The sequence below is a fragment of the Rhagoletis pomonella genome, unplaced genomic scaffold, assembly GCF_013731165.1.
Source record: "Rhagoletis pomonella isolate Grant_MI unplaced genomic scaffold, Rhpom_1.0 Rhpom_scaffold_00010, whole genome shotgun sequence".
Classification (NCBI taxonomy): domain Eukaryota; kingdom Metazoa; phylum Arthropoda; class Insecta; order Diptera; family Tephritidae; genus Rhagoletis; species Rhagoletis pomonella.
The window spans coordinates 19,146,299-19,158,895 of NW_023458564.1; the positions used below are offsets into that span (position 1 = coordinate 19,146,299).

The 12,597-nt window shown below is 39.2% G+C and overlaps 1 protein-coding gene across 2 annotated transcripts; it reads right to left on the minus strand.

The window, feature by feature from the left end:
- Nucleotides 1-2,155: 2,155 nt before the first annotated feature.
- LOC118746125 (helicase POLQ-like) lies at nucleotides 2,156-7,663 on the minus strand. 2 transcript variants are annotated; one of them, XM_036479911.1, is made up of 10 exons: nucleotides 7,525-7,663; nucleotides 6,425-7,084; nucleotides 5,957-6,135; nucleotides 5,607-5,880; nucleotides 5,314-5,519; nucleotides 5,093-5,238; nucleotides 4,578-5,031; nucleotides 3,596-4,477; nucleotides 3,398-3,532; nucleotides 2,156-2,686 (listed from the first exon to the last, which is right to left on the minus strand). In XM_036479911.1, the coding sequence occupies exons 2-10, from the start codon at nucleotides 6,981-6,983 to the stop codon at nucleotides 2,618-2,620; spliced, it is 2,904 nt and encodes a 967-aa protein (XP_036335804.1). In that variant the 5' UTR covers nucleotides 6,984-7,084; nucleotides 7,525-7,663; the 3' UTR covers nucleotides 2,156-2,617. The 2 variants fall into 2 exon arrangements, with proteins under 2 accessions (XP_036335804.1, XP_036335802.1); XM_036479909.1 differs by having other exon boundaries at nucleotides 6,425-7,663.
- Between the last annotated feature and the right edge of the window lie 4,934 nt (nucleotides 7,664-12,597).

Consider the following 12,597-nt stretch of genomic DNA (forward strand, 5'->3'; position numbering starts at 1 on the left):
TCTCGAAAAACGACTTGCATTCGGCACGACTCTCGCAATGAGGCTGATTATCTGCCTCATTGCGTAAGTCGTAAATAAGGCTGAATTGTTCGACTCGACATTAGCATTGTCTACTGTCGTGCTGAAATAAGTAAACGACGAAAAACGTCGAAAACTATGCAGTGCTGCCAAGTTTTTCCGTTTAAATACACTAGTCGAGTGGAGATTTTAAGCAATGACGTTAAATTTTCGATACGATTCGACTTGCGAAAAACGACTTGGACTCTTGCAATGAGGCTATATATTTGAAAAAAAGGTAGTTTTGCTGCCTTTTCTCCCATGAGGTGATTTCTTAGAGGCTCGGATATAAAGCCGGCTGCACCGAACAATCGCTTACTTGGAACGCTGGCGGGTGGAGCGCTCAAATATTTCCGGGCCACATCTGTTAATTTGTCGTATTTTAAACAGTGTTCACACTATAGCATAAAATACTTTGTTTCGATCAAATTACTTCACATAAACTAAGGACGTTCACGTTTCTTTCATAATTTCTATACGAGTGTGTGGTTTGGGACCTGTTCGAGGCACTTAATGAAAGCGGCAATACTGCAGCACTGATGAAAATTTGCAAACTGTTGCAACTTGCGAACTGATAAAAAGCTGCTAGAAATTCACACCGAACGTGATACTTTAATAATGCATGCAACACTGCGGTTGTGATTGCATCTCGAACAAGCCCTTGTACTTGATTTCAAAAAACAAATGGATGCATACCTCAACAGTGGGGGCTAAAATGAATGAATAAATCTTTTTTTTTCTTCATTTGGTTCTCGATTTATGATAAATTATTTCATTTCAATTTAATTACTTGGTTTCAGCATAATTTGCTTATAAATTGCGATAACGTAAACAAGCCTTTAGTTTAGTTTTCCATCAATCGAGAGGATTTTCACCGAGATGAGCTTGTTTTTCTTAAAGATATGCCTTCGATTGAGCTTTAATTTCACATTTTTTAATGTCACCAGTAATGTTTCTGTAACAGTTCTCTACCAAGTTGAATTGAGATATGAATTCGCCGCCCTGTTCTCTACTGCTAATTAGTAGGCGAGAGTGACGTATTCTCTCTACCAGTAGAGAAATAATCGGTAGAGAAAAGTTACAGAAACGGGCTACAGATTCTACATCCGAGCCTTTGCTTTCGCTGGAGGAATCTAAAGTTATTTCTAGGGTGCTTATAAGACTTTTAGCAGTACTTGTTGAAGGCCCATCAATGTTGCTTGATATACTACTTAACCGTTCAGCGCCCGAGCTAAATGCCGGTTATTGTCCGCACCCTGGTTAGACAGACTTAGAGCGATTTCAGCAATATACACATTCGCATTCGAAAAACATTCGTACCATTTGATGCGAATGCGTAAAATGATGCGAATCATTCGCATAACGAATGCGAATGCAAATATTCGCAATATCCCGGATATGTATGTATGTACATAAATATATATATATTTTTGTTTTCAAAAATTATCCATTTCAAATCATTCTCTAAATTTTTGTGCATCATCAAATATTTCCTAAGCTCTGAAGAACATTTCCCCACATTGTTTATTTCCTCCATGGATCCGATTCAAATTAATGTCTGTTCTCAAAATTAAAATCATGAAGTATATGAAAGTTACTTTTCATTCCCATTCAAGGTCTCTGTAAAATGTAAATAGGTGTATTTGAAAACAGCCACACTTCCTAGCAGCACACACACAAACACACAGCACACGCAGGTCCGCTTGATAACAACAGGCATGTATGTATATTTCACATCCGAACACATCAGGAGAGAGGTTCCAGAAATTGTGTATTAATGAAAACACTATATTCACGGCATTATTCAAAAAGTAAAACATTGATAAGAAATTAAAAGAAAGTAAAAGTGGAGCTTGCAGATTGGAGAAGAAGTAAAGTATGTGTGCAGTGTTAAGTTTTAGTTTAAAATATCAGAAAGTTAAGCTAAAAGTTTATAATATTGAAATACTCAATTTTCGTGATAGCAAAAGACAAAAGACAGAATTCTTTTAATTTTGTCATTAAATAAAATGATTTTTTGTGTATACAGTTTCTTTAATTTTTATTTTTATTATTACTATCAAGGCGAATTTATAAATTATATATGAATTCGCCTTGATTATTATGGTACCCAGTAAATCCATTCAAAGTTGTATGGTTTCCTAGCGATTTCGACTAGTTTTGTTTTCCGGATTATCTTATTACGTAATGTATACTTCGTAAATTATTTTGTACATTTATAACACATTGGAAAACGCTATTTTAAACGTAGCTTAAGCTTAAAATTACTACGTTCCGAAAGTTACAAATTACAAGCATTGCCTTGTGTACACTAATTATTTTAAAATTCATATTCTATGTTGAGAATTTCTAAATTACATGGTGAAATTTTAACAATAAGAAACTAATGTTAACATATATGTATGTACACGCATTGCGCTGATGAAAAGGCGAAATGTATTAAAAAGCAATAAATAAAAATAATGATATCTATGTATATATAAGACCATCAATTGTTTCATAATTTAAACGCAATTTTTTCATATATGTTTTTTAATGATAAAGTTATTCACAGATAATCCTATGTCAGACACATTTTCAATGCTTCTGCCTCTTCCTCTAGGTAGTCCAACTTCTTCATTAGTATAATCTGTGAAATTAGAAGCACAAAAATAACATTAATAGATATATACATACATATTTTGTCACAACATTAAATCTGCTGCGTTCTAAAGCAAACAAGATAAATTAGTGAGCCAAAGAGATATTTAAGAAAACTAAAGATTTTTCTAATAGATTAAAGAATTGTCTATCCAATGGTGCAATTATCGAATAAGAGTGTATGTGGCATTTACACTGTTTCTTTATTCGAGCGACGATTTAATATACGAAGAACACTGTGGCCCAATATACCCTTGTGGTCAGCTGATTAAGTTAAGTGACATTTTGAACAGTTTTGGCTATTTTTAGTTTGTCTATTTAATGTTTATAATTGCTGTATAAAAGTTTAGCACCACATAAATCCACATTTCAATCTTCGTACAAAATTTGGAAAAATTTTAGATATGATGTTTTATAGCCGATTACTTTTATATGGACGAAAATACCAAGCGCAGCCAACACGGTGTTATATGTAAAATGAGCTAAACATTTATAAAAAAAAATACTAATTATTAAATATTAATTTAAAAAAAAAAAGAGATATAACCAATACTGGTCCAGAAAAGGAGTTTCTATTATTCCCATCAGTGCAAATTACAAATCCCGAAATTTTCGTGACCTAAAAAAGGCCGGGATCCCTAATACATACGTACACTATATAAAGATATGTACACGTTTTACTACTTTATCAGAAACTTACCTTTGCAGCCGAGATAATTTCCTTCGAAATTTTCATTGGCATATGTTCCACCAAACGCACTAAATCAATTGGTTTACATTTAGCTATGTCTTCAATTGTCTTGAAGCCCGCACTGTAAAGTTGTTTGGCACGATTCTGAAAGAAAGACAGTCATTTTTTCTGATACCAATTTGTTTATTATATCATCATTGAATATACAATTTTTACGGCCGGCAAATCAAGTAATGGTTCTAACTCCATTGTACCACACCGATCCAATTTCGCACTTATCCGCTCAAACAGTGATTTAAAACACCAAAAGGCATCCAATTGCTCACAGAGCCGCACTATTGCACTGGCCGCTGCAGTTGATTGATTTATGAGCGTCTGTAACATTCCTCGTTCTACTTTATATCTAGACGCTACTACATGCAAAGGTAGTACATTTAAAATATCGATCAAAACCAACACTTTGTAGAGACGATTCAATTTTAGTTCCAGTGGTCCTTGAACGGACATCGTCTTTGCCAATTTCACTGCAACCGCTTCGGTGAAGCCGAGAAGTTTGAAGAGGGCTTGCGTAGTATCATCTAATGACATATATACCCGATAAAGTATACCAGCTTCCGCTGGAAATAACTCATCACCTTTTGCATTCGAATTGAAACTCACTACTAGATACAGTAGATGTGCATAGTTCGTTAATATTAGTTGTTTTTGCGCGAGTTTCAGCTCCGCGTGTATTGCAAAGGCGTGTTTATAATCAATTCCTGCCTTAAAAGCGGCACGACCAATATTTGTAAGCTGAAAGCGTGTCGATTTGCTTATGAAAAGCCGCCGATGCTCATGAGATGTTCGACTGCTTACATTTTGAACGTCTTGTGTGGTAAGTATGTCTGGGATGTCCTTTTTGGATGCCACCGAAGCGCACAATTCCAATACTTTGTGTTTAAACATTTCACGAATAAGTTTAAGAACCATTTGTTCTGTCGAAAGTCCTAGTTGATTGGCTTGTACAGAAAGCAAAGTGCAACCTACAAGACGATATAAGTCTGTGCGGCAGTTAGCAATTTCTAAACCGATTGCACTTATAACCAGACTCTGCAAATAAAATTAAAAGATAATTTGGTGTTTTTAACGTGAAATAAGTTAGCTAGTCTTAATCGTAATAAACATTCGGCAAAATCCTTTAGTTACATACCTGTAAACCTATGCAATCTTCGTAATCTAAAGAAGTTATTGCTTTATCCATAGGCGAAAAAAGCATTTCGCCAACACGAATATTGTCTCGACTTGTTGTAATTAGAAAACTTTCACCGGCCTCACCCATGCCTGCACGTCCAGCACGCCCTACCATTTGTTTATATCTACAAAGAGTCATAAATTCCGAACCCACATAGGGTGCACGTATGATAACACGCTTTGCGGGAAGATTAACACCCGCCGCCAAAGTCGATGTGCAACAAATTACACTTAATACACCAAAACGATATGCAGTCTCAATAAACTTCCGTTCATCAATGGTAAGGCCCGAGTGATGATAGGCTATGCCATATGGTATAGTTTTAGCCAAGACGTCCCCAAGCACACCACATACCTTATCCAAAGCATCCATTAAATCTTCTTTTTCACGTTTTCGATGTTGCACAAATTTTCTATACGGAATATAATAAGTTATAAATTTGTTGGCTTTATATAAGCTTGACATAAATGTACTTCGGTAAAATGCGACTCAAAAGCAAAGCAACATTCTCACAATTTTTCCGCGATGGACAAAACACCAGCACACAATGCTCAGGAGCACATTCTGCTACCAATCCAGCTAGATGATCCGGGTCGGAACGTGATAAAGATTCGCTGTACTGAGTTTGAAGAGAAATTAAAATAAAAATGTACATTGAAGATATATAAAATATTTAATTAATTTATTAACTTACATTGAAATTCACATTACGACTGTAAACAAACACTTCATCCAGTGTTTTGCCTGCTGTATTAATCTCCAAAATATCGTTGCCACATTTTATAAACTCCCTCAACTCAACAGGTCGAAAGCTGCGTGTATATACATCTGCTTTTAAAAAGCTAGAAACTTCTTCCAGGTTTCCGATAGTGGCACTCATACCGACGATTTGAATATTTACTAAAAATTATATTCAAAAATGTATTTATCAATAAAAACAACAAATTAGTGCAATAAAAAAGTGATCACTATGGACGAAGCAGTTACCATCTATGAACATAATTTTTGTAAGCAAAGCTTCCAATGTAGCCCCTCGTCCCTTTTCGCCTATCAGATGCAATTCGTCGACCACAATCAGACCTATTTCGTCCGCACGTTGCGCCTCAATTAAGCTGTCTATTAAAACAGCACCTTTCTCAATCGAAGCTATAAATATACTTTTTCGTTTTCTCCGTTTCATTGGTGGACATTTTCCCTTCCCGGCGGTATATTCGTCCACAATAAAATTCATTGCGATTGCAAATGGAGACATAGCGCTGACCTATATTAATTTTAGATATGTAGGTATACCTTGAATTTCGTTGGTTAAGAAAAATAATTTTTGAATACTCATATACCTTTTCTTGTACTATTGAGACATAAGGCAGTATGAAAAGTACATCCTTTTCACGGCACAACACCTCGCGCAACATTAATATTTCGGCAACAAGTGTCTTTCCGCCGCTGGTTGGGAGGGCATAGATTAAGTTCCTGCGCTCATGAATAGCTGGCAGATTCAAGCATTCCTCCTGCCACTCTGAGGAATATAAGGTTTTATGAATAAAACTATTTTAACTGAAATACTTGCATAAAGTATCGTCACCCATATGCCAGAAACACGAATGTACAAATTTACCAAATTTGAGTTATTGCGTTGATTTGATTAACTATTCTATGTTATACTGAAACTCGAATACCATGCGTACACGGATACCACAATATTGTAAAATGTTAATTAAATGAATGTAGAGTGGTCTCATTAAAAAAAAAAATTGATTTCCCAAAATTTTTTTTCTGGCATAATTCGGACGATATTTAATCCTTACCGTATAAACTTTGTATGCCTTTATATTCGAAAATCATACGTTTAACTTTGTCCGGTAGTCCAAAGAATGCACCTTTGCTTGGAAAATCGTTTTCTATCTTATCTGAAAATGCCTGAGAGTCCCAGTCCAGTCGAGAAAGATTAGCAATAGATGTAATATTTGATAAATGACTGTGCACTGTGTACTGCGATCCACTAACAAAATTGTCGCGCTGGGGAACTTTGATTTTCTGTCCTGCCTTACAGCTAATTGGTGCAGGAGCATGAGGCACTTTAAATATTGCAACGTCATCAAGGAATCTTTGAGAGTTTTGAACTCCCGCATCATCTTGAATATTTTCTACAAAAAGTTCTTTATCCTCGTCTTTCGTCAGATCTTCTATATTAATATTCGCAAATATGGTGTCATCGAACTTAAGTTGCTTTTGGCTTTCAGTCTTTTGCTCACTGTGTAAATTAATGGTATTAAATATGCTCTCATCAGCTCTACCTTGATGAAAGTTATTACTGCTTTCCATATTTAATAATGCTGTGTCTTCCAAGGGTGTTTTATCTGTCATGCTGTTTTGATTTATGCTGGTAAAAAGCTCTAGTGGAGTGTAGCTTATTAACTTTTCCACTGCAGATACAGTTAGGACGCTCTTATCGTCGCGGCAATTATCTGGTAAACAACTATCATTCTTGGTTTCAACAATTTCCTCATATTCAGTCATCACAGTATCCAATACAGATTTAGAAAAAAAAGTATCTTCCTTAAAGTTGCTTAATTTTAAGCTATTTTGCTGTGTTCCAAAGAGTGTTATTTCCTGATGGGCACCCATAGTCATTTGAGAGCAAAGTAAGTTGGTATCATTTTTCTCAAGGCTATGAGTATTAATTTTATTATTTATTACATAGTTCACTTTAGAAGCTGTGAAAAAACTATCTTCGTCATCTTCAGGCCAGAATAAATTTTCCGTTTGGAGCACAGCATTTATTCGCTTTTTATCTAAGCACTTCCGTTTAGCTGTTAATTTTGGAGAACACCACTCGAGTTTTCGCGCGTTCTTCGACATTGCAAATATACGCTAGTAAGTTTTTTTATGATAAATGCGAATTTACCTGGTTAATCAGTTTTGAGTGTCATCAAAATAATTTTAAACTTGCGCCACTAGGAATGGACAAAACATCGTAGCACTATCGCTGCATAAATGGCTTAACATTTTTCTTAAGCTGAAATTAGTCAAGAACGTAAACCTACCGGTACGTAAACCCGAGTCAGCTGACACGATCTATCTTACCAAAGCGCCATGTAAATGAAAACTCAACACCGCAGAATTATTCTGTAGTTGTAGCCCGTAGCGCAGAAATCTGCGGAATTTAGATTTTTCCGTGTCAGCTGATTTCGCCTTCTTTAGATGGTTGCCACTTCGTTAGTTTTACAGATGGTTAAAAAAATATAAGTTCCTACTCAAAATATGTTTAAAATATTTGAAATTTACTGTTGAATAAGGTTTTTGTTGAAAACTAAGTAGTTTATATTTAGCTAAAATCTATTATAGCACGAAAAATTGCAGTTGAAAGGGTAAGTTTATGAAAAGGCATTGATGAGTGGCAACAGTGTAGTAAGCCACACTGAGGGCTCCAGTAATCGACAAAATTCTGCGTATACAGACTGCGTTTAAGTATACGTTCTGCGTTCTCGACTAATTTCAGCTTTAAACATCGATCGTTGATAGCCCCTATCGATGTTGCTTTTATATGGCATTCGCACGCTGCGATTTTACAGGCTACGAAAGTTGAATGCGAAGTTGAATGAGAAGTTGAAAGTGAAAAAGTTGCCATTCCTATTCTGACGAGGCGGTTTTTGATTCAACACGAATTGTTATTTACATTATTAAAAATGAATTTAAATCCCAAATTTTTATCAGTTGGCGTAAATTTGGTAGAAGTGCTTTAAGCGAAGCTGAAAGATAAAATAAAAGTAAAAAAGTAAAAAAGAAAAAAAGTATGTATACAGAATGTAAACAAACACAGGATTGCTAGGAAAAAAAGTTGAACGTGCACAAAGTTGGCTGGCGACCAACTTTGTTGAAAGCGATAAGTTGAAAGGCCGTTCGGACGAGGCGATTTTTGCTATCAACTAAAAGTTGATTATGTATATACTCATTTGTCGGTGCTGTCATTTAAAATTTCCTCACTTAATTAGAAAACAAAACAAACAGAATTGATCACAAATTGATCCAGATTTCTATCAGCATAACATCGATATTGAATTTTCTTAACTTTTCTTTATCCAAATTATGTAAAATAATAAATGAAATCTCGATCGGCGATCACTGAAACGCAGCTAGCCACTGTATACTCGAAAATGCAATGTTGCCACTTTTTCTCATTAAACCATGTTCGAATCGTGGAAATTTTGGAAGATCACAGGGTTGCTTTTAGCATTTAGATTCTTAATGCAAGATTGGAGTTGCATTTAGGTGACGAATTTTGTATGGATAAATGTACATTTAGAGTAGCATTTAGAGCTAAATGCGCTAAATGTGCTTTTACGCGTAAGCAAAAACAGCCCATAAGATAGAGAGCAGTGCTATCCATATGAAGAGAAAAAATTTACCCGGCAATGTATAGAAATATGAGTACTTTAATTAGTTTACCCTGTGCCCGCTGTTTTTACATTTTTTTTTTTGTTTTTAAAATATTATTTAAATTTTTGTTATTTAATTATAGTTATTGTGACCTTTTTAATTAAAGTTAAACTCTAAAAGGTGCCTAAAGGGTAGTGAAGTTCAACGCGACGGCTGATGTTGTTGTTGTAGCGGCTGATCTTCGGATGTGATACCTTTCCACTTCTCGCTATAAATCTCCTCCTTTTCCTTCACGTTGGTGGCACTGTTAACCTCAACCTGTTTGGGAACAGATAAAGGAAGGTGAAACATCTCCCCTGGTATGATCCTGCTTTCATCCACGGACTACCCCAATTTCCTCAACATTTTTGATTTAGTTCGCCTTGAGCTGGTGGTTGCGGTATTCTGTTACCTGAGTATGTAGGGGTGACACCCTACAGAAATGGCTTTCGGGCTAATGCCGTGACCGCCTCCGTCCCGTTAAAACCCTGGCAGGCCTCGGAGTACGTTCCGATCTCATCGCCGTTAAGTTGGTGGTTGTAGGTAACGGTTGACACGCCATCCCGTGTTTTCACTGGATCTGGCTTTGATCCCTTGCCCCTTAAGGGTGAGGGGTCAAGCATGGCCTCCCTGTCTTCGTAGATACCCATGGGATCCCATAGTGACCACAACGCCCGAGTGAGGATAGCGGATTCGAGTGGAGACTCTTTTAGAATGGACAAGCCGGTTAAAACTGAGAAAACAAAACACACACTTCGTCTCGGGGAAAGACAGCGCAGGCGCATGCGCCTTCTAGCCCTATGGAGGGCATTTCCGGGGCGGCTCTGGGGGCAACTTCATGTTGCTCCGTGATAACCGGCGTTATGATGGGGCCCAGTAACAGCAAGGCTGCAGAGACTATGCTGACAACGGCAGGTCAATCTGTGGCTCCTGGGCCTGGGTGCCCACCAAATGCCGGAACGGCTCACGACCTGGCTCAAGTGGGGAAAGTCGACAAGCGGCCACAAAAATTAACACTGGGGGAGCCGCCGCGAGGGAAACTACGGGCGGCTCTTCTCAAGATAAAGCACAGGAGCGGTCCCTTCACGCTGAGAAGCGGAAGGTGGCCAAAACTCCTAAAATTTATGAAATGGTGAGGTCGTACACGCTTCCTCAGAGTGCGAAGGAGGTGATAGTGAGAGCGAAAGCCCTATTACCAAACTTCCAGACCACAGCTGGGGTTTCGTTGGAAAGCCAAACCAAAAGGCAAAGAGCGGTGGAGGAACAACAGCCTCAACCTAAGAAAATCGCAAAGGTGGGAGCTGTCTACCTAGGAGCAAATCTGGAGGTGGTGGACTGGAAAGGCATTCCTGTCAGGCCTAAGGTCAGGGCGTGGGTGCCGGTCACGCCATCATCGCTGGAGCGCATCCTTAGGATGCTACAAATTATGAATCCGGCTCTTCCAACGAGCGACTGTAGGGTCCTACGCGAAGGGTACACCAGTGCGTTCTTTATCGGGAAGAATCTGCTTGGTCGTAGCCCCCCTCGCAAGTTCGCCCGCTTACAGTTACCCTCAATGTCCCTATGACCGGGAACCCAAATGAGGTTAAGACTGTTCTGCTTAGCCATCTCTTGCAGAGATCGGCGACAGTCCAGCACAATTTTTGATTTAATTGTGACGGAGCTAACAGCTTTAATTGCTGCCTGCTGTCACTAAAAATGAACACGTCCTTACCTTTTAAATCAGTACGAAGTTCGTTTACAGCGTCCATTATAGCTGAGACCTCAGCCTGGAAGACACTACAGTGGTCCGGTAGTCGAAATGAACGGCTCAGGTCAGGGCTTCGGGAAACGGACGCCACTCCCACCCCGCCGCCCATTTTTGAACCGTCTGTGAAAATTACTATACTACCGGGTGGTATAGTAGTTTTCTTCCCATTCCTTCCTGCTTGGGATTTTCATGACGAAGTTCCTATCAGGAACCAGAGTTTCTACACAAGGGTCGGACAGCCGGGAAGAAAGTTATATTTCTTCAGAATGCAGGAGTGACCCAGCAATCGCGATTCCCATTGCCCTGTCTCTCTTAACCGAAGTGCAGCAAGAGATGCCCTGCTGCTAACCCACTAGATCTAGTGGCAGAAGATCCAAAAATATATTTGAAGCATCATTTGGAGTTGTCTGGATTGCCCCGCTAATGCAGATCATCCCATCTGGCCCCGCCGCTTTATAGGTCTTAAAGCTTTGTATCGCCCAAGCAATCCTTTTCCTTGTGACAGGCACATTTCCTACCCCGCCCGAAGGAAGGTGTAAATAGCCCCCGTTTGTGTGTCCAAGAGCAGTTCCATCGTTCCCATTCCCGTCGTGGTTCAGGAACCATTGCTTCTGCAGAAACCGATCTGGTTCAAGGATTTTCCTTAATCTGAAAGTCTCGGAATTACCCTCGACACTACTACAAAAATCCCTCCAGGAAGACCTCTTTTGGCCTCCCGCAGAGCCTTCTTGTACTCACGCAAAAACTGTTTATATCTTTGCCGCTCAGATTCGTGACTCAGCTTTCTTGCCTTGTTGAACTGCACTCTGCAGGATTTTCGCCGTGCGTCCAACTCTCGGGACCACCAGTGGGGTTTTCGTTTTCCCCTAGGTCTAGGGTCAGGACGAGCCTTAGCCAAGGCCTCTGAACAAATCCGAGTAAAAGAGTTAACTATGTTATCCAACTCACCAATAGTGCTGGGCTCCACAGGTGCCGGATATCGTAACTAAGGTTCCAGAGCGTCTTTGTAGATTTCCCAATCTGCATTCCTTAGGTTCTTTCGAAACTAAGGAGCAGTCAGATAAAAGTCCAGAATCGTCTCAATATACCTACGGTCGGAAAAAGAGAGTTCGTTAAGAACTCTCCAGCTTTAACCCAAATCAAAACTATTGTCATTACATAGCGGAAGGTCTATGACCTCCTCACGGGTTTTCACAACAAAAGTGGGTTCTGAACCCCTCTTACAAATAATGAGATTAGTTGTTAAACGGTAGTTAAAAAGAGACTCACCTCGACTATTGATGTTCGAGCTCCCCCACTGTACATGGTGAGCATTAGCGTCGCCTCCCGTCAGAATGAAACCTGAGCTGTGTTCGTCGACCAGTCTGCGCAACAAGTATTGCGGAGGATGCTTGGCCTCATAGGGCAAGTAAACGGAGGCCAGCACGATCGACACGCCTCCCCTATATCCAGTATGGTACTCGTGATTCACCATCGCTATAATAAGGTAGAAGAAAGATATTAAATCCGACTTTGCCATTACACAGGTTCTCATTTTACCTCTATTTCGCTCCACCAGAAGCTTAAAACCTACCGCGCTCAGACCACAGACCGACCCTTGAGTTGTTCACCCAGGGTTCTTGGATGAGTGGGACATCGACGTCGCCGTTGAACAGGCGACTCAAAAGAGCAGCCGAGGCTGCCCTAGATCTGTGGAGGTTGATCTACAGTACCCTCATTTGAGGTTCCTGCCACCTCGTCCACTGCTAAAACGGTGACATCAGCATCGTTGTTGTTGTTGTTGTAGCGGCTACAACAACCCCGCCCAGATCG

What these genes read in the sequence shown, in the direction of transcription:
- LOC118746125 (XM_036479909.1), bottom strand. Translation starts at nt 7,478, where the DNA reads ATGTCGAAGAACGCGCGAAAACTCGAGTGGTGTTCTCCAAAATTAACA. An exon ending in AAGATTGCATAGGTTTACAG is followed by an intron (nt 4,478 to 4,577) that starts GTATGTAACTAA and finishes TTTTATTTGCAG; the next exon opens with AGTCTGGTTATAAGTGCAAT. An exon ending in AAATTATCTCGGCTGCAAAG is followed by an intron (nt 2,687 to 3,397) that starts GTAAGTTTCTGA and finishes CTAATTTCACAG; the next exon opens with ATTATACTAATGAAGAAGTT.